General features: G+C 37.6%; 1 protein-coding gene across 1 annotated transcript; it reads right to left on the bottom strand.

Moving 5' to 3' along the window:
• Positions 1–649: 649 nt before the first annotated feature.
• LOC309654110 (protein transport protein Sec31A-like) lies at positions 650–19,299 on the bottom strand. Its single transcript, XM_082478734.1, has 7 exons — positions 18,939–19,299; positions 11,070–11,108; positions 9,500–9,558; positions 7,735–7,998; positions 5,243–5,362; positions 2,741–2,812; positions 650–1,239 (listed from the first exon to the last, which is right to left on the bottom strand). Exons 2-7 carry the CDS (start codon positions 11,095–11,097, stop codon positions 1,060–1,062), a joined length of 723 nt encoding a protein of 240 aa, XP_082334860.1. The 5' UTR covers positions 11,098–11,108; positions 18,939–19,299; the 3' UTR covers positions 650–1,059.
• Between the last annotated feature and the right edge of the window lie 1,664 nt (positions 19,300–20,963).

Below are 20,963 nucleotides of genomic sequence, written 5' to 3'. Positions count from 1 at the left end.
AAATTAAGAGGGTCTTGCAAACTATGTCACTTAGGCTGCAAAATGCCTGATGAGCTGCACTTAGTCCTTGAAACAGCACCTGTCTTCACAGTAGTCACACTTTTTATCTTCTGCTTTTCCAACTCACTTAGGTAAAATTGCTTAAACAACGAAAATTATTAGTATCTAATTCTCCTCAAGATTCTATGGGGACCATTATCTTTTGTTTACCACACTGTTCTTAAGACAGATTACAATAAAATCATTTGACGAAAATACTGTCTGAAAATATGTCAATTCAGGAGGCTGACAGAAGTTAAAGCTTTCTTTCTGAACTTAAATACCTCAGAGAAATAGGTAACTTTTTAAAAATGGATGAATAAGTTTCTAAATATAAAATGGAGACAATTCAATCTTAAAACTCAAACAGAATATTGAAAACATTAATAGAAAAAAGTTCAATGCATCCTACAGAATGAAAATGCTCAATCTTTTCCTATAGATACTTAAAACTAGTGATCCCACTTTTCATTAATATTTGCTAAAATCTATGTAGCAGCCTCTAGATTTAGTTATTTGTTCAGGACCAAAGTGAAGCCAAAGCCACAAAAAATAGAGATTAAACTAAACTGTGAGTAGCCGTTTAAAAAAAAGACTACATACACATAAATAGGATTACACACTTTAATCTGATTGACACGGAGGAAGTAGGGAGGACATGAAAGAAATTTAGTTGCAGCTCTGCTTTACACATAACCAAAGGCTCCTTCTCCAAAAAGTAAACCTGAGGTTTCAAAAACCATATTTTATCAGAATACTTCAGGAAAGCATACTATGTGTAATCCAGGAAATACATTATTTGCAGAATAGGAAAATCATCACAGGCAATAAAAGATTACAACAAAAGAAAGCACCAGGGTTTTGAGCAGGTCTAAGGTGAGTATATCTGCAGAAACAATGTAAATGTTCTTGAGTGGCTGCTATGGAAACATGCTAAGGAGGACTGGTCCACATCTTATCGTTTTTTAAAACATGTTTCTTTGGAAAAACGGCAATAGTGGCTGAGAGTGAAGCCATCCTTTAGACGCCCAGCTTATTGGCCTGGGTGAGAACCACTTTGAGAACTGGCATGAAAGCAGAGGTCTCACTGAAGTTGCTGGTGCTGACTATGTGCGTATGGATGGTCAAGCCTTCTGAGTAGTTTCGAGTCTCAATGCTCCTTGCGATGTTGTGTAAACCATTGATGATTGTTGGTGAAAGCTGAAGTAAAGGTGGAATTGAGAGAGAGAATTAAATTAAGGAAGAATTTTCCATGAGACCCTCTATAAACATTAAACCCTGATATTTAAGAGGAACTTGAAATAAACATTATTTCAAAAATGTATAAACTGGTGAGCATTTCTAGAAAGATTCTCAGACCAACCAACACTTAAGTTATAAAAGCGAACCATGACAAAATGATTATGTAAGGAATTACTTACGAATTATACATGTATGGTAAGCCAGGTATTTTCTTACAGAAAAGCCAGATTTCCTTCCCCAAGTTGAAATGTTAATGTCTCTCTCCACTTAAGAGCTTTCTTATTATTTTATTTTAGATAACTTAAATATTTTAAATAACTAAATTATTTTAGATAACTGTCTCACACTTTTTAAAAGTTTTCCTATGTACATGAAGGAGTTTCACGATTCTTAATCATGACATCTCGAAGTAGAGGCCCAATTTACTCTAAAACCTTGTGGACAATAAAAACCTTGCACTTCTGGTCCACTGCCATTAGGAGGGCAACAGTCCTCATCATGTACTCAATTTGCCAGCTCTTAACTGCTTTTCATAATCCTGTCATCTCTGAAAATCATAAGACCTCTAGTTTTTTTCCCCCCCATGTCATTACTTGGCATACATGTCCATACTTTCCAGAGAAGACTTTATTTTGGATCCATGTCCATGGGCCACGCCACTTCCACTGTTATATCAACTTTCTCTGGTTTGGTTCTCAGGAGACAAATGGTTATTTTTAGCTGATGGCATTGATATGGGGAATGGGGAAGAGAAATGCTAAAATGCAAAAATGTGAAAAAGTCCCAATTCTTTTTTTCTCTACTAGTGCTTTCATTAATAAAACACAACAATTCTAGAAAGGAATGGAGAGGTTGGGAGGGACAAGAGAACAGAACACACAGGGCATTTACTCCTTACTGCCGATCATCTTCATAGTTATACACATTGATCTGCTCAATTTGTGGCTACCTTTGGCTTTGCCTTTGTGTAATAGCTATTCTAAAAGAAAAGGATCAGAGTCTTAGACTACGAAAGAGATTACAGATTTGGTCTCTGGAAAACAGAGTATCTGCCCACTCTCTGATTTCTTAATTCAAGGGACATATAAAAATGAATAGAAGGCCAGTTACTGTAGCAGCAGTACAGGCCAGTTTGTAAATCTGCTCTTTGTCATAAAAAAGGTTAAAAATTCTCTCTCCCTCTTAATCTCTCTCTCTCTCTCTCTCTCTCTCACACAAACACACACACACACACACACACACACACACACACACACACACACACACACTGCCCTATCCCCTTTTCCCCGGTGACTGAAATGTAAGATTTAGACAGAGAAAAGCCCATTCTATGAACTGTCACGATCATTTTGCCCCCAAGCATACTATATATTACATGCAAGTGCTGATGAGACACTTATTTTACTAGCAACCAGGAATAAATGATTATCATAAATCCTTCTTTTCCCCACAAACTTACTGTCTGTTCCCTAAGTTTATCATACAGAAACTCCAAACGTTTGCTGGCATCATCTAGCTTCCTCTTGGTTTGCTGCAGGAGAGAAAAAACAGGTATGTTATGTATGAGCAATAACTTTTATCCCAAGAACTTGCCTTACGTCATTTCACTAAACCTTACAGTCATGATGTTGGACAGCTTTATTTTATAAAGAAATGGAGATAGCTAAGACCGAGGAACTTGAACAGATTATTAGAACAGAGATCAGTATCTATTAAGGCAGGGAGGGCAAGAAAGTGAGAGCCTTCCTCCTAGGGTGCAAAGTGGAGCACTGGCTGATTTCACGGGGACTGCGGCTCACGTGAGGTGAGTGAGTGCCCATCTACACTGTGTGCACAGGCAACACGAAGGGCCACCTGGAGGCAGCAAGGGGTCGGTGTACTACAGAAAGGAAGGTCTAACAGTTACTGTAAATTAAATAAAATGAACATGATGGGCGCTAGAAGGCAAACATACAGGTGAACTGTGGAATCTCAAAGTACTACTTATACGCTCAGTCACATTTGGTACATTTAATCCTGTCTTATTCTGGGCCTTTAAAACACCAAAAAAAGGAGAAAATTATCTTTTGGTGGCTTAAGATTATTAAGAGGGAAGTGTTAAAATGAGTTCTTAAATTAAGGAGTCCTCCTACCCTCATCCTAGTACTGTGAGTATAGTGAGAGAAAACTATCCTAAAAGTAAAGGTTTAAAATTATACTGTGATTAACTTCATATCTACATTATGCAACAGCCTTAAAAGTGACACTGCTTTTCAATATTTACTGAGTGACTACTACGCGCCATGCTGGGACAGTGTTGTGTCTCATGGATCTCATATTCTATTGGGTGGGGAAAGGATACTAAATAAACAATATATTGTATGTCAGATGGTGATGAGTGCCATGAAGAAAAGTTAACAGGGTAAGGGGGTCAGCAGTGTTGGCAGTATGACGTGGTAAGAAAGTCCTGACGGCTAATGGGACATCTGAGCAGACACCAGGAACAAGTGAGCAAGAGCTATGCAGCTCTGTGGGGAAGAGTTCCAGGCAGAAGGAGCCACAGGTACAAAGTCTCTGATGCTGACACGTGCTTGGTATGTCTGAGGAGGGAATGTCAGTGTGTCAGAAGAGGAGTGCGGAAGAGGTGACGCCATCGAGGATAACCTTACAAACTAAGCTGTGCTGCACAATTACGTTGTGCTGTTTGGACATAACTGAAGTGGAAATAAGAATAAAGCCATACTATAAAAATGATGTCAAGTATTGATTAAGATGGACTTTTGTGGAGGGTTCAAAGTTAATCCCACGTAGCTACCAGCAGGAGTCCTGGGCGGTATTTGAACTTCCTCCCCAACTAGTGACAGGAACAGTTTGTCTTTCTCTTCTGCCCAGGGGTGCTGGGTCACCAGAAGGAAGGTGATAGGGTGACCTGGAGGAGGGGAAGCTCAACACAAATTTCCTAAGCTAGGCCATGTACGAGGTGTCCTCCCAACCTCTATTTACATTAACTCATGCCTGAAGGAAGACTGGAGCTTTCCCACATTTTTATTAGGATTCCTCCAATTTGTATGATGAGGACCTGTCTGCCTAGGAGACACTGTACACTTACCTGTTTAACAGCTTCACCTGTTCTCTGTTCCTAGCTTCGTCTTTCCATCGCTCCCAGAATGCCAGGCGCTAAGGTTTATGTTACCTTTCCCCTGCCTCTGCTTTCCTGACACTTTCAGTGCAGAGAATTGCTTTCCAAAAGACTGGCAGAAGGCTGCACATATTAATAATACTCAATGTTTGATGAAACAACAAATTCCAGAAGCTGTTTTTCAAGCAGACAACTGGCCAGTGACTAAATAAACATATTCAATGTTTGTTGGCAGAAAGTGAAATTTCATCTAAAACAAAACTGGCTTTCTGGAATTTTTGTTGTTGCCAATACAGTCATCCTCTAATAAACTGAGTAAAATCAGTTACTTTGACTATGAATATGACTCCAATATCTAAAGCACTGAACTATTTTTAAGGTCTTAGCAAAGTTAAAGATTGTCTATCTACTTTTAAAAGCTTTGATGTAAGCTCAGAAAGAAACCCCAAATCTGAGTTTCACCGTTCTGTTGTATTTTTGTGCTAGGCATAAGGTTTGCCGATGAGACTCAGTGCCGCATAGTGGTGGAAAGCATGAATTCTGGAGCCAGACTAGGTTCGAATGCTGGCTCTGCCTTAATTATTACGTAACTGCTTTTTGCCTTAATTTCCTCCTCTGTAAATAAATATGACAAACCTACCTACCATGAGGTTGTTTTAAGGATTAAAGTTATATGTAAAAAGCAGTTGAATGTGTTTTTATATGTACAGCAAACTATATATAAGTGCTAGCTTTACTACTTTTGCATAAACTTTCAAAATACATCTTGTAAGACTTTAAGCAATCATTATAGAAGCGCTCCATAAGGGATTCTTTTAATTAAGCAAAATAAAAAATACATACAGGATCTGTGGCTGAAGAGAGGCAGCGCTGAATAAGATCCTCAAATGTGGTCTTTAGAATGAGGTGTTCATCTGGAATCGGTTTCTTGGTAATTTTTTCTGTTGGCAAAGACTGCACATGCTGGAATAAATAATACCATAAAATGACTAGAAATGACCAGAAGTTACCTATACACAAAGCCCTGAATCTGTGATAAAGAGAAACCAAGGACCTTGTAGGTAGGCTCTTCAAAATCAAATGAAAAATTAACATGTGAAATCACTTGGGATAAGCAAACATAAAAATCAGATATTCAGTAGAAGATACAGGTACTCTTTCTACAGCTTCTATTTTCAAAAATAGGATGGATATAAAGTATCTGATTAATTATGGAACATACATTGATCACTATTTCATATAACTGATGGGAAGGAGACCTGTGCCAGCAGGAAATGAAAAGAACAAGGCATTTACAAAGTTGGCTGGTTGGAGTGGCTGCTTGCTTTGCTTGTTGGCTCATTTTTGTTTATCCTGACGTTCTTCTATTCTTTGGTTTACTCTTGGAGGGTGTTAGCTGGACTATTATCAAACTGCAAGATTACACCAACGGTGAGGATAGAAGAGACCATGATCTTACTGAATGTACAGATGGGAAAACAAAGAAGGAATGTGTAAGTGTTTAAAGTTTTGACTGATTAGTTCATTCATAGAAAACATTAGGCAATTATGTATTAGGCATTGGCTAGGTATTGGTGAGCCAATACGGAAATGATCTCATCCCACAGGGAGTTTACAGGCTGATGGAAGAGAAAGTTTTAAAATGTCATAAATGTATGTAAAATAGCAACTGTGATTAAGTTAACATCACTGGAACCAACAGACAATATAATTGGGATTTAACTGAGGGGAAGGCTCTTGAAGGAAGTTATATCAGAAGGGTAAGTAGGAGTTAACCAGTTAAATGGGGGAGGAAATGCATTCCAGACAGAAGAACGTGTACACAGTCAGGATCATGATACAAGGGACTGAAAGGGGGTCACTGTAGCTGGAGCAGAGAGAGCGAGCAAGGAGGAGTGTGAGCTGAGCGATTCCAGACAATGTGAAATACTTTGGTCTTTATCCTGGGAACAATGGGAAGCTGTAACGTTTTAAGCAATGAGGAGATAAGACCAGATAAGAGATGAGTCAAAGTAGATGCTGGCAGACCAACTAGAGGCTCCTGCACTGCTTAAGACTGGAGACGAAGGTAGCATGGACTAGACTGGAAATGTAGAGAAGGGATTTGAGAGAGATTTTAAAGTAATATCAACAAGACTCGGGGATAGCTCTGAAAAACAGGTTAAAGGAAAAAGAATATAAAGATGATGCCCAGGTTTTTGGCTGGATTAAATAGGAAGGGTTATGGTGCCATTCGCTGAAACAGGACACACCAAAAGACGACTAGGTTTGGGAGGAAGACGATGAGTTAGATTCTGGATATGTTAAGTGTGAGGTGCCTCAGAGACATCCAGGTGGAGAGGAAGCTGGACACTAGGGCCTGGCTGAACACACGCCTCCGTGCAGCTCTCCCTTTCAGCGGTAACTGGGGTTCTGGCCCAGATGAGCGCAGCTTGAGCACCCAGCTCTAAACAAAAGTGGACGGCTTCACAAACACCACAGACGTGTAATTATACAAAATTAACAGTGCGTCTTTGTAATTTTATATATTCTCGTGGAAAGAAGAAGGTCCTCCCATCTCCATCAGAACACTTGTTTTCATAATGCAACTGTTAATGTTTAGAAGTTCCTTAGGCAGAAATCTCTTAACAGCAAAACATAGTCTTGTGGTAGAGATATAACCTTTACAAATTTGACTTCAGAGAGTCAAAGACAGTAACAGACAGAAGAGCTAGTTTTATACTTGGGCAGGAATTGATTTCATCTTATGTTGAGCTGTGACTTTACTTTTCATGAATAGATCAAAATGTTTCTCTTTGTATGTCTAAGTCAGTTATATGGAAATATGATAGATTTTTCATCATCTAGAGCCCTGCCAACTAGCTGTTTGTATGTGAAAAGCAAGCACAAATCTATATCTCCATCTAAAGATATGGCTATATTATTAGCTCTTACACATACACAAGAAAATATATAACTCATTACATTTTTATTTTCTATTTTAAAGGAAAAAACCTTTGGAAACAGCTTCTGCTTAGCAACCTTGGATGCAAATATGGATTCAACTGCTCTTAAATTGTGGCTACTGATTAGATCAGATGAAACACTGTAATTGCCAAGTTACTGTTAACGTATACTAGTAAATACATAAGCTCCTTCTGGAAAGTTTGTATATGGCCTCGTCATTGAAAAATAATATACATACATGAACAATCTTAAAAAAAAAGGTATTATTTTTAAGTTGTCTAAATTGAAATCAAATTGAGGTAATAATAAAGGTATAACCATAAAAGTTAAAACGTTAAGAAAACATACCGAAATAGAGCCATCTCCCACTTCCACAGATTTACTGTTACCTGCATGGTATTTCCAATAGGAGCCCCAGGGGCACCTTCAATATTGGGCTTTGAAAAAGACGGAGGCATGCCTGGTTGACTGAGGGGTTGCTGTATGCCGTGGAAGGGCTGGCCACCTGGAAGGTGTGGCTGCGGGAAGGAAGCTTGGCTTGATATTGGTGCTGGAGCTGAAGGCTGTTGCTGCAGCATCTGTGACTGGGGGTCACCCAAGGGGTTCATGATTGGTGATGTGATGGGAACAGGAGGCGTAAAGTTCTCAGGCATCTTTTAAAAGAAATAAAAGGCACCAAGAGTAAGGAGAAAACGGTATGATGACAACATCTCCTCAGCTTTAAATAAGGGAGTTAGCCATTTGTAGCAACGTGGATGGACCTAGAGATTATCACACTAAGTGAAGTAAGTCAGAAAGAGAAAGACAAATACCATATGGTATCCCTTATATGTGGAATCTAAAATATGACACAGATGAACCTATCTATGAAACAGAAATAGAATCAGGGACATAGAGAACAGACTGGTGGTTGCCAAGGGGGTTGGGGGAGAGTTGGAATGGGAGGGTGGGGTTAGCAGATGTAAGCCTTTATGTATAGAATGGATAAACAACAAGGTCCTACTGTACAGCACAGAGAATTATATTCTATATCCTATGATAAACCATAATGGAAAAGAACATATTTAAAAAAGAATGTATACACACATACATGTATAACTGAATCACTTTGCTGTTCAGCAGTAATTAACACAACACTGTAAATCAACTACACTTCAATAAAAAAATTTAAAAAAATAAGTAAGGGAGTTAGACTATTCCATGGTCAAAAACATTTTTTTAATAACAGTAGAATACTTTTTAAAATGAAATTTTATGCAGAATTCTAGAGAAAAACATAAAAGTAAAGGTAATCTAGCTAAGAGGGCTGGGAGCTCAAACCTGGACCTTTGTTTCCCCTTTACCTTCCACACTTATCCCATAACGGGCCAAAACCATGGTGTTTTTGAAAGAGGATGTCAAAGTCTGGAGAATTATATCTAGCCATACTGGGATCAGATATGCCAAATATGTGTTTGTGTGTGTCACGTGATCAGATGTAATACCTTTTTCCCAGATCATTAAGTGATACCTACTTAGTGATCAATCACACTCAAAGCAGTAGATTAAATTTCTGATTATCATTGACCTAATTTTGGGGGGGCTTTCATCATTTAGTATCTCCCAATTTTACATTCTGGCCTCTCATTACTATACTTGGGGGACAGAAATCACTAGGAGTAAAAAAAAATAAAAAGGCTTGGGGTAAAAGAAGGAAAGAAGAATCTTAAGTTATGCTCTAACAGCTCTCAACAGTTATTAACATCTAAATGATGCTCAGCTACAAGGCTATTTCTTTTCATATTGTATGTGATAGACAAAAATAGTCCAAAATATAATTACAAATTCATGATTACTGTTAGAACCCAAAACCAAAGTAACTCCTAAAAAAAAACCATTTGAGAAGCATGAAATTTTGTTTCCTACTCTTTGAAAAAGATCTGCTGGGAATTTACATCTTGCTTTTTAAAAAGGGTTTAATTCATACCACCATACTATTTTGTACTTTCCTTCCTTCCCTTCATGGATTAGAAGATGTAAGTTGAAATACACATATTAAGTATATTAGTCAGTCAGCTTTGCCTTTAAAGGAACAGTGAAGTGTGGTGTGCTTCAGGTGGCTACATGATTGACAGGACACCTGTAGGCAACTGAATAGACATCTTTTTCTAGTACCTTCTTCTTCTTGGGTACTCTGTTCAAAGCTGGAGGATCATTCCAACCATTCTGAGAACCTATAACAGATAATAGAGGGCATTTTCCTTTAGAATCCTGAAAAGAAGAAAACTAAATTGTATCCATCATATAATATCTTCAAATTTTACTTTCACCCTGAGATAACTGTCACAGAAGTTTTACCAGCTGAGCTGCTGGGATCACTATGTAGCCCTGGACTCTCAAACTCATTACCTCTAATAATCACAGGGCCTTGGCTTAGAAAGCAGCATATCTTGACATTATTTCCTTTTAAAGTGAAAGAGTTGTACTAAATTTAAGGATAGTGAAGTTTTTATGTCTATATTGGTATATAACCTTCAAACAATTCTCTCCTAAGAAAGAAAAAATAAATCCCCTGAGTCTGCTAAAAAAAAAAGGCTTCTGATATATTCAACACACAAAAAAAGAATAAAAGTGGCAATCTTCTATTTCCCCAGAGAGCAATTCAGCATACCCAAATCATCCACATGGTAGAAACACTGTTAAAAAAACAGAGCCCAACTACGCAACACCAGTATGTTTTTATCACCTTTGCGTTAAGAACAACCTATAAAGTAGAAAAAGGCATTCAAATATCTGTGGTAAGATTTTTTTTTTAATACACCCCTCCCCCCCAAAAAAAAATTTCCACGCTGGCAGCAAATATAAAATTAAACTACTGTCACCTTTAGGAAATTTCCTCCCCCCTCAAATCTCCCAAAACCTGTCATCTCAAAGTGAGAAATGAATATGAGTAGCAGAACTCATTAAGGTACTTAATGCCTGTATTTTTTAAAAACAATTTTTTAAAACATCTTTATTGAATGCCTGTATCTTTAAAGAAAAATGGAATAAAACATGCCAGAGATAAGATAATTACTAAATCAAAATATAATCATTTTACATCTTATTAAGTTTTGTGTATGTGTATATGTAAAAGCAAAAAAGTCTTCTTCTTTCAATAAACATTCTTTCAGTATTTTACTTTTGCTTGTTTTATTGATATCTACGATATTAAATCACAACAAAATTGCTTAGCAAACCAAAGAACATAATGTCATAGAAATTTTGTAAAAACAAGATCTTCTCCTAACCAGCATGCACTCATTTGCCTTGATTTTAAAAGTAGAATTAATTTTCTACAAGGTGACTAGGAGACAGAACGCCAAATGAGCCTCAAAACATTCAAGAGCTAATCACAAAATATTAAACCACATGCTGCTATTTGCTTAACAAATTCTTAAAGTTCTCATTATACACAGACTAATCATTCAAACCTCTCCCATCACCTTCTAATCTTTCTTATATCTAAGACAATCTTGGTATAGCCTTGTCTTTCAGTCTATATAAAATAGACAACTTTTATGATTCAAGATCATTTGTGTCACTATGTTAATTCAGTCAGTTCTAAGATTTGATTCCATTAAGAACTGATCAGATTTAGGGTATTATCGGCTTTAAAGTTCACATGCATAATTGTGAATATCCATTCATTAATTATAGTCAGTGATTCAAAGATTTCCAAAGATATATTTTGTAACTAATTCACCTTCCAACATAGATGCCTGGTCTTGCATAGACTGATTTTCTGTAGACAAAATGTAAAAGTCACTTAAACAGTATTATCATCAAAGATATTCTAAACTCTACTCATTTTCTTTTTGAATTTTTGAATTTTATTTATTTTTTTATACAGCAGGTTCTTATTAACTATCCATTTTATACATATTAGTGTATACATGTCAATCCCAATCTCCCAGTTCATCACACCACCACCTCCCCCCCACCACTTTCCCCCCTTGGTGTCCATACGTTTGTTCTCTACATCTGTGTCTCTATTTCTGCCCTGCAAACTGTAAACTCTACTCATTTTATAATTGTTTCTCCTCCCTCCATCAACCCCAAGAAAGAACAAACTAATTTTATAAGGGAATAAAACTTACTTTTTAATCAAGTCACGTGAAATGGCTTCTATCTAATTAAGAAAGTAATCAGTTTGTGGGCAAAGCTAATTCATTCATGAGAGCACTTCCTAACATATTATAACTGTGTCCATTTTAGTATTTTTTAAAGCTGTGAATCCAAATCAGTTGAAGATCTTGCAAAAATGCAGATTCTAATTCACTAGGTATAGCGTAGGGCCTGAGATTCTATTGCTTCAGCCAGCTCCCAGGTAATGCCAATGCTGCTGGTCTAAATCCTCTTTAAGTAGTAGGATTTTAAAGAGAAATGGGAGGATTTCTGCATTGTCGTGCAGACTTTAACACTACATTGTTAAAGATAATAAGCATGTTAGACGATCTTAACAAGGAGGTGCTACTTTACTGCTGGATTTGGGAGGACCCAAGGATCTGCATTCTGGAGGAACTGTAATTTCTGGGGTCACAACATGAATATGAGCATAAATGGGAACAGGCCCAGTAAATATGTAACCATCTCATATGGTCTTCTCTATAAGAATATACAGATTTGCAGACTGTTTAGCACAAATCTTCCAGAAATCACTGCTTCTCTTAAAAGAACTGAAGTTTCTGGCAGTGGACAAGAGGAAAGAAGGCTGAGAACTAATACAGCAATTCCAAAATTGTCGGATGTTCAGGATTGGTCCAGGCCCAGTCTCCAATCAAAAGCGTGCAGTGTAGATACATCATATGTACATACAACTTACGGGAATTCAACTTACGGGATACATCATATGCACATACAACTTACGGGAATCCCGTAAGTATGTGGGAGTTATGATAGTTGAACTTGGGGAGAGAGGAATCGAGAGTATATAGCATTAACTAGTGAGTTCAATTCAGTTTGAGCTCTACTCAAGAAGCACATGCCCCAGAGAAACTGTGAGGTGGGAGAACTAATGCCACAGTTTGGAATTTCTCTGTATGGCGCTAAGGAGAGATGTTTCTCATGCAATATGGCTTCTGACCACAGGCAACTTCTTCGTGAGGGCTTAACTGAAGAAAGCGGTGATCACGGATAACTGACTCTTAAGTGATTTCTTATTTTTGTCTTAAATGATGACTTTACAATTTAACTTCCCATGCAAGGTATGACCTCACAGCACTACAGTTAATAAATCCCTGGGAGTCACTGTGTGTGTGTTATGACAGAGGACAGACCTGACTTGAAACTAGTGATGTACTCTCTAGCGCCAGACTTCAGCTTCTGGGCTGAGGGGGTCAATATACAGTCCATCCCCAGGTTCTACATCTGCAGATTCAACCAACTGAAGATCAAAAACATTCAGGAAGGAAAAAACTCCAAAGAGTTCCCAAAAGCAAAACTTGAATTTGCTGCAAGCATTTACACTGTATTGGGTATTACTAGCAATCTAGACATAAAAGTATATGTGCATAGGTTATATGCAAATACGACACCACATTATATAAAGGACTTGAGCATCCTTGGATTTTGGTATTGGGGCGGGGTAGGGGGGAGTCGACGGTGTGAAAAACCTAAAAGTACTGGAGGTACCCTGGCCTTGATCGTTTTTTTCAGGGAGCAGTCTCAACAACATGCCTCCTCTCTAGCCCTGTGAAACGTGGGAGCAGAAGGTGAGACCAGTTTTTCCTCTAACCTCTCGTGGCAGTGATCTTAGCCTTGGATATTAAAGCCTGAGTGGGTATCCTGATTTCACCAACTATCAGCAGCACAAAAAAGTATGTGGAACAATTTCATATGACCCTTTGGTAGAATGACACCAAAGTTATAATGAAATCAAATTAAATCGAAAGTTACGAGTAAAACTGAATGAAATAAGAAACAAAAAGATTTTCAACAGGAACATATACCCAGTTGGCTATCCCTCATAACTTGAGGGTGGGCTGCCTGTTGAATTGAAAATAACGACTGTACAATAATCAAAGTTCCCACCAAAACATATGCCTAACTGGCCCCTCCTCACCTCAAACCATGCAATATATTTAGCAATATGTTTTATTTCAGCCCAGAAAATCCTTGTTCAAATCTCTGATCAATTTAACAGTTTTATCTTAGCTATGATTCTAACCCCTCAATACTTTTGCTTTTATATCTTTAAATTGTTTAAATATGACTTTTTCAAAACACAATTAGGGCTTCCCTGGTGGCACAGTGGTTGAGAATCTGCCTGCCAATGCAGGGGACACGGGTTCGAGCCCTGGTCTGGGAAGGTCCCACATGCCGCAGAGCAACTAGGCCTGTGAGCCACAATTGCTGAGCCTGCATGTCTGGAGCCTGTGCTCCGCAACAAGAGAGGCCGCGATGGTGAGAGGCCCTCGCACCCCGATGAAGAGTGGCCCCCACTTGCCGCAACTAGAGAAAGCCCTCGCACAGAAACGAAGACCCAACACAGCCATAAAACAAAACAAAACAAAACAATTAAATTAACCTCTACTTTATGGAGACACACTTTAATAGCAACACTAGGTAAAGCAAACTGAATGAAGAACGTGAATATCTACAGGAGACAGTATTATGGGGGTTCATTATGGATGTGCAAAATGATACTCTTGGTCAATATGTTTAAAAAAAGATAGCACAGTCTAATCTTGGACATAATTCTCTCATAAAACTAGTAAGGGAAGATAATCTTTTTTACCTTTTCAAAAAACCTTAAAAATGGGCATAAATCTCTTTCTTACTCTCTTTTTAAACATGACAATGACTTTAAAGAACATTGGAAAATGGTTCATGGTGTAATATTAAGGAAAGTAGTAAGATGTAAATTATGAGTGTATGTGGGAGTTATGATCTCAATTCTTTAAAAATGCATGCATACAATAAGATACTACTATCTTCACACCCATTAGAATGGCAAGAATTAAAAACAAAAACAAAAAAACAGGAAACAAGTGTTGGTGTGGATGTGGAGAAATTGGACCCTTACGCATTGCTGGTGAAAATGTAAAATAGGTCCACCACCTCAAAAAATTAAACACTGAATTACTATTTGATCCAGTAATTCCATTTCTGGGTATATACCCAAAAGAACTGAAACCAGGGACTTGAACAGATATTTGTATACTCACATTCATAGCAGCATTATTCACGGCAGCCAAAATGCCCATGTGTAAGTTAATGGATAAACAAAATGTGGTATATACATAGAGTGGAATATCACTCAGCTTTAAAAACGAAATTCTGATTACATGCTATAATATGGATGAATCTTAAAGACAGTGAAACAGCCAGTTACAAGAAGAAAAAAACTGCATGACTACTTATATGAGGTACCTAGAATACATACATAGAGACAAAGTAGAACGGTGGTTACCAGGGACTGGGGAAAACGGGGGGTTTTTAATGGCTACATAATTTCAGTATGGGATGACAAAAAAGTTCTGTAGTTAGTGGTGATGACTGTACAATAATGTAAATGCACTTGCTGTCACTTAAAAATGATTAAAATGGTAAATTTTATGTTATGTATATTCTACATTAAAAGAACTTTAATATATGCATACATACATATATGTGTGCATATATGTGTACGAAGGGAATAAATACACCTAAATTATTAGTGGTTATATATGGGTGGCAGAATTACAGATAATTTTAATTTTATTCTCTATACTATTTGAGGCCTTTCAAAATTCTACAATAAAAAATTAATAAAAATCAAGGGAAAATTAACTTAAAAACTGAATATGGCATGTCACTGGATTCTGGAGACCCTTATCCACCTTAGTGTAGGGATTAGTCCTCCACATGGTCTTTAGGGAAGGAAGAGAGAAGCGCTTGGTCTCACATACAGAAGTGGAGTTGCTACCATCCTTACTTGAATCTCACTTCTCAATGGGAACCTTCTCAAGGTGTTCTTGCATAATGGTAGGATGTAGGCACTGGCTAAGATACTCTCAGCGGATTCACAGAAAAATATTAGTGCCAATGGTACGGAGACTTTTGGCTAAAAGATCATTTGAGACGGAGAGGACAGAGCATCCTTGTTAATCATACACCTCCCCCTTCCCCGTTAGCCTCGCACGTCACATTATTTAAAAGGCACCACAAAGTTAAAAATTTAAATTTAGAGAGAATGAATCCTTAAGGTCATTTTCCAATGACACGAGATAAAACAGATGTATCCAAAGAAAAATAAAGAAGGCTATCATGCTCCTTTCCTTTGTTTAAAGGGTTAAAAACCAAGTACTTATAATTTGACTACGGAATGTTTATGAAAATTTAAAAAAAATTTTTTTTCAGCACACTGTTTCACGAAAATATTCAATATTATGCCCCTTCAAGACTCTTCTATGTGAAGGAGCACAAGACTATATATATATACATATATATATATACCCAAATTAAATTTTCCATTTTTTAATACTGTTTACTCAAAAACAGCTTCATGAGAGCTTCACATTTTATCAGAAAATTTTGCTAAGTAAACTTCTTGGGCCTTCACATTTGAAAGTGCTCTCCCTTAGTAACAAGTATACATTAAACCAGGGACAAAAAAAAAGGTGGGGGGGGGGCGGGTACAAGCAATATCTTACTTATCCTGCACAGTAAAGCTAGGAAAACTTCCTGCTTTTTGTGCTGCCACCACTGAAACATGTCGCACTATACTAACTTAGGCTGTTAGCACTTTATACCTTGAACTCGGAGACAGCCTGTTTTCCTTGCCTCTGATTCTGCCATGCTGCCCACAATCTGTTTTGCAGAACCACCTCCAGGTTAACCTCCCTAAAGTACCACTTTGACCATGCCTCTCAGGAGTTCAAACTCCTCCACTAGAAATTTTCTTCTTACTGTATGAAGTATAAATTTCTTGCCCTGACATTTAATGTCTTCCAAAAGTTGGCCCAAATACAAATTTTATGTTCCAACTTACAACAAAGCTATGTGCTGTTCACTAGAAATAGAAATGTACTGTACTTTTCTGCCTTCCTACCTGTGCCTAGAATAATTCTGATTATAGACTGAGCAGGTTCTCATTAAGAATTTACTGAATGAATGTTTTGATGATTGCAACATGAGTTTCTCTGAGCAGTGCGCACATAATTTTGTGGTTCACTAATAGTTACAGGGCTTGAAAATCCTAGTGTCTATCAAGAAGAATCCACCGGACAAGTGGAATTTCCAAGTCCCGTAGAAAACCATGATATAATAATCTAAGACATATTAGAACAAAGATAAAACTTTTAGTCACAGTTATCTGTATAACCTAAGCAAACTTTTTAGGAAATCAAAAAATAAAATAAGGTAAAGCTCTAACTGTTAATTAAAATACAGGGACTACTAACATGCAAGAGGTAACAAAGCAGCTAGCTTAGTGCATGCTGAGTATTGCAAAATGTATGGCTTCATCTTCCTATTAGTTACTGTGCTTCTCAGCCAGGTTAGAACATTGTTACTTTGTACATAAGCAAAGACTTTATTATAAGGCCAAATGCCCTTTAGCTTAAGGAGGAAAAAAATACCCATGCAAATATTTAACTTAGATGATGAAGTAACAAATGCTTAAAATAGTGATGCTAAATGTTTCTGTAATTCCAACACTGATAGCTATTTCTACTGCTTTCATCAGGACTAGACTATCTGGTAAAGAAGAATGAACATGGGCTCTGAAGACTGAGAGACCTGGGTATCTCAGTTGTATCTCAACTTGGAGTCTATCACCATGCAATCATGAAAACATTATACACAACCCTAGGAAACTCAAGCTTCCTCATGGCAATTTTTAAAAAAATAATTATTCCTATTTCTCATGGTTATGAGAAATAAGAAAATATACGGCAGTGCTGGTACATGTCCAATGTATGTTCAATAAATGATAATTCACTTTCCTACTTCCCTGCACCACTTTCCTATGTGGGGATTTACTTGAATCCATCTTTCACTCAAGCTATTACCCAACTATTCAGAATATATACTGTTTTCGCTCATCCAGGTTTTAAAAGGTAATTTTTTGAACTCTACAATTGAATGAACACTCCTCTCTAAATATCAACCTATTGAAATATCTGTATTGAAAATTATACAAATTGTATTTGTGCAGTAAAGGCTGATACATATTGTGTGTATGATTTTTGGTACTTTGGACTTTAATATTATATATCAAAGAAGAGAGAAGGAGATATGTGTATAATTCTGGATCCATAAGACTGCCAAGAAAAAAAATACTTCCTCAATAAATCCTATTATATGACCAGTGTTTTCAGTTATTAAAGCTACTGCTTAGCAGTTAAAAAGAGAAAAACATATACTGGACTTCCAGGAACAACTTCAGTAGTAGAAAGCAAGACTCACTTCTGTTTTGCCCCTCTAGTTTAAAACCATCAATTATAATCTGAAAAGGAAACTATTTTCAAATACCCTTAGTAACAAGTATACATTAAACCAGGGACAAAAGGAAAAGGCACAGAGCTCTAATTCTGGGCGAGGTGTCATCACGGCTAACTTTGCAGTCACTGTCCCCAAATGCTTTCAATCTCTTCCTAAGCTTATGCGTACATACTATTACTATTATGAGGAAACTGAGGCTTAAAGTTAAGTACTTATTCAAGGTCACATAACTAGAAAGGAGTGAAGCTGTGATACAAACACAGGAAGTCTGATTCCAAAGTCTGAATTCTTTGCTATGTTAGTGGTTCTTGCCCCGATTCATTGATCTCTTTTTGTAATACGTACTTCTGAGGCCCCTTTTACAATCCTAACATGAAAATCAGATAATATTACCTACTCATAAAAAATTAATATAATGCTTTAATTGTAACATGAAAGATAAAAAGAATCTATAAAATGTGTATTTACTATAAAAATAATTTTAAATTATGCTTTTAATTAGAAAATTTCAGGCAGAACTACACTGTCAACAACAAAAATGCCTAGAAATTTCCAAAATGTTTGTGAGGGTAGAATTGTCCTAATGGAGAGAATCCCTGCACTACTGTATACTTTCTGCTGTCTTAGAGATTCTGTCAGAGTTGCATTCTTTCACTTTTTTCCTTTCAATACACGTCAAGATCCTTGCTCACCTTTACAAACAAACATAATTACAAAATTTGTACAGCCTCATTAAACCCTGTATTATTTAATCTCTATGAATGAATTTAAGGCACAAATAATTTTAAAAACTGAAAATCTAGGAAGAACACAGAGCATCGTTTTACTCTGGCAAAGAAATTAGTGTCAATTAAATCTAGTTCCAACCACCACTTATCTGGCCAACTAATTTCTTACCGCTTATTTTAAATTCAATGGCAGATTATATACTCTTACCCTTTTAAAGCTCTAAAGCTTTTCTCATTTAGCAACTAAAGTTCACTATGGGAAAATCACACTTTTAGAAATAGTTTTAGAATTTGTTATACAATTAAATCAATACCTCACCTTGCCCAGTTTATAGTTAGAAGTAATTCCCCTCCATGCACCCACGTGATCACGAAAAAATAAAAGAGGGAGCCAAACCAAGTCCCTTTCAAGCGCAGACCTGTTCTTTGGGATGCAGGCAGCTCGCCGGCAGCAGGCAGTGTACCTGTTGCTCCAGGAGGCAGCGCATACGCTGAAGATGACGGTGGAGCTCCTGGTCCGCCGTGCTGGAAGGACGCTCCAGAGCGAGGGGGAGGAGGGAACGAGGCAGTGGGGCTGGACGTAGGTGGAGAGGCCTGGTGCTGTGCTGTGTACAGCTGAGACTGCCCAGAATAGGACGAAGCGGAAGATATGTACGGGGTGTTAGGGTAAGCGTTTGAAGCAGGGGGCGCAACAGGCTGCTGAGGTCGATACGCTGCTGACCCCCCTGTTCCGAAGGAATACTGCTGGACTGGCTGAGAAGCTACACCAGGGAGAAGGAGCAGAGATTTTAATTAGTTACACATTTATTCAGACAGCAACAGAAAACCAAAGTTATCTCATTCTATGGAAATTATTTTCTAGTTCAAGTCAATTTAAAACTGCAAAAGAAGAGGAGAGTGATAAGAAAATAAATTAATTGTGCTAAAAACTGCTTCTTGCATCCTAAAAGCACTAAAATGCAATAAGCAGATAGATAGATGGGGGGAGGGGAACTTAAGGGAGGTGGGTAGAGAATATATAACTATATATTTAGGTGAGCAGAATTCTGCTCAAAGAGGAATAATGAAGGATATACCTGTGTATCAGAGGGAGAGGCTGCAGGTGGATGGCTGGGAAGGGCGGTAGGAGTTTTGTTACTCCAGGTAGTGACAGTGGGGGCAATTCTAACCTGAATTGAACAAAGAAATACCAATCACAGAACATAAAACATGAAAATGTTAAAAGAAGAAACAAAAAACCCAACAGGCATTAATAGCCAGATGCAAAGCAAAAAATAAGAGCAGCAAGATAGCATACGTTAGCCAGGCAACTGCTTTCAGGTAATCCCTTTCAAGGGATTCCAAAAGAAAAAAGCACCTTTCACAACAGAACAGGGGAAGGAAGGCAGTAGAAAACTCAATATGAAAACTAAATCAAAGCAGAAAGAACAATGCCGTTCAAGTGTCAAGAGTAAGTGGGAAAAGGTAAGTTCTGTAACTAGGGAAGGAAAGAAGACATTCCAGGGGAAAAAAAAAAAAAAGGTAATTGAGTGAAAAAGTGATTTTTGAAGCACTAATTGTATTCATGCTACTATTAGATCTGTAAACATATTGCTATAAGCTCCCTTTTCCGGATTTCATTAGAGCCACAAAAATTATGTTAGTTCCGTATGAGGCTTAGAATCATACAATCAGAGCATATTAAAGATCATCCAATCTGATCCCCACCCTTTACCACTGAGAAAACCAAGGCCCAGAGAACTGAAGGGGCTGGCTGAAGTCCATACAACCTGTTGTTGATGGAGCTACGACTGATTCTAGGTCTCCTGATTCCCAGGCCAGTGTCTGCCACGCTACGCCATGTTGCTTACCCTGGAGTCCAGAGGTTTTCAAAAACATTTTTTTAAGCCATCAGAATATCTTTTGTCAAGTAAATCTTTGTAGAAGAAACTCTATCATATAAACAATTAATAGCAAAGATGTGCTGGTCATAGTAGGAGGAGAACTCCTACTCAGTTGGCTTCTCTTTCAGAAATCCCTTTACTCCTGCCTATAAACATGCCTTTAAAACCACAATCCACTGTCCTCATTCAACATATCATAAGCTTTAACCAAGAAAATCACTGCATAATTTATGACTGAATTTGTTTTCCTTTTCTTAAAGTATGAGACTGCTAAGTCACGGTATAATAAAAGTCCTTCATGGTTTTTACATTTTCCCAGAAAGATAGATTAAACCCAAGGACATAAGGAGTAAATATTCTCTTCTCCCAATGCAGAGAACACCTTACTTCAGTGCCCTGACACAGTGAGGTCAAACTCAAGGTGCTTAGCTTAGGAGTTCCAATCCTGTTAACCATTAACTAGCCATGCTGACAAATTCAAGCTCTATGTCTTAAAACTCTGGTTAGTCGCTAGACTTCTCCACCTCTCAGTTTCCCAGCCATCACCTGATTTGCCCTATC

The sequence above is a fragment of the Balaenoptera physalus genome (genome assembly GCF_965194825.1).
Source record: "Balaenoptera physalus genome assembly, contig: HAP1_SCAFFOLD_1984, whole genome shotgun sequence".
NCBI lineage: Eukaryota > Metazoa > Chordata > Mammalia > Artiodactyla > Balaenopteridae > Balaenoptera > Balaenoptera physalus.
Note: the sequence above shows the minus strand (reverse complement) of the source record. Positions and strands in the feature narration are given on the sequence as shown.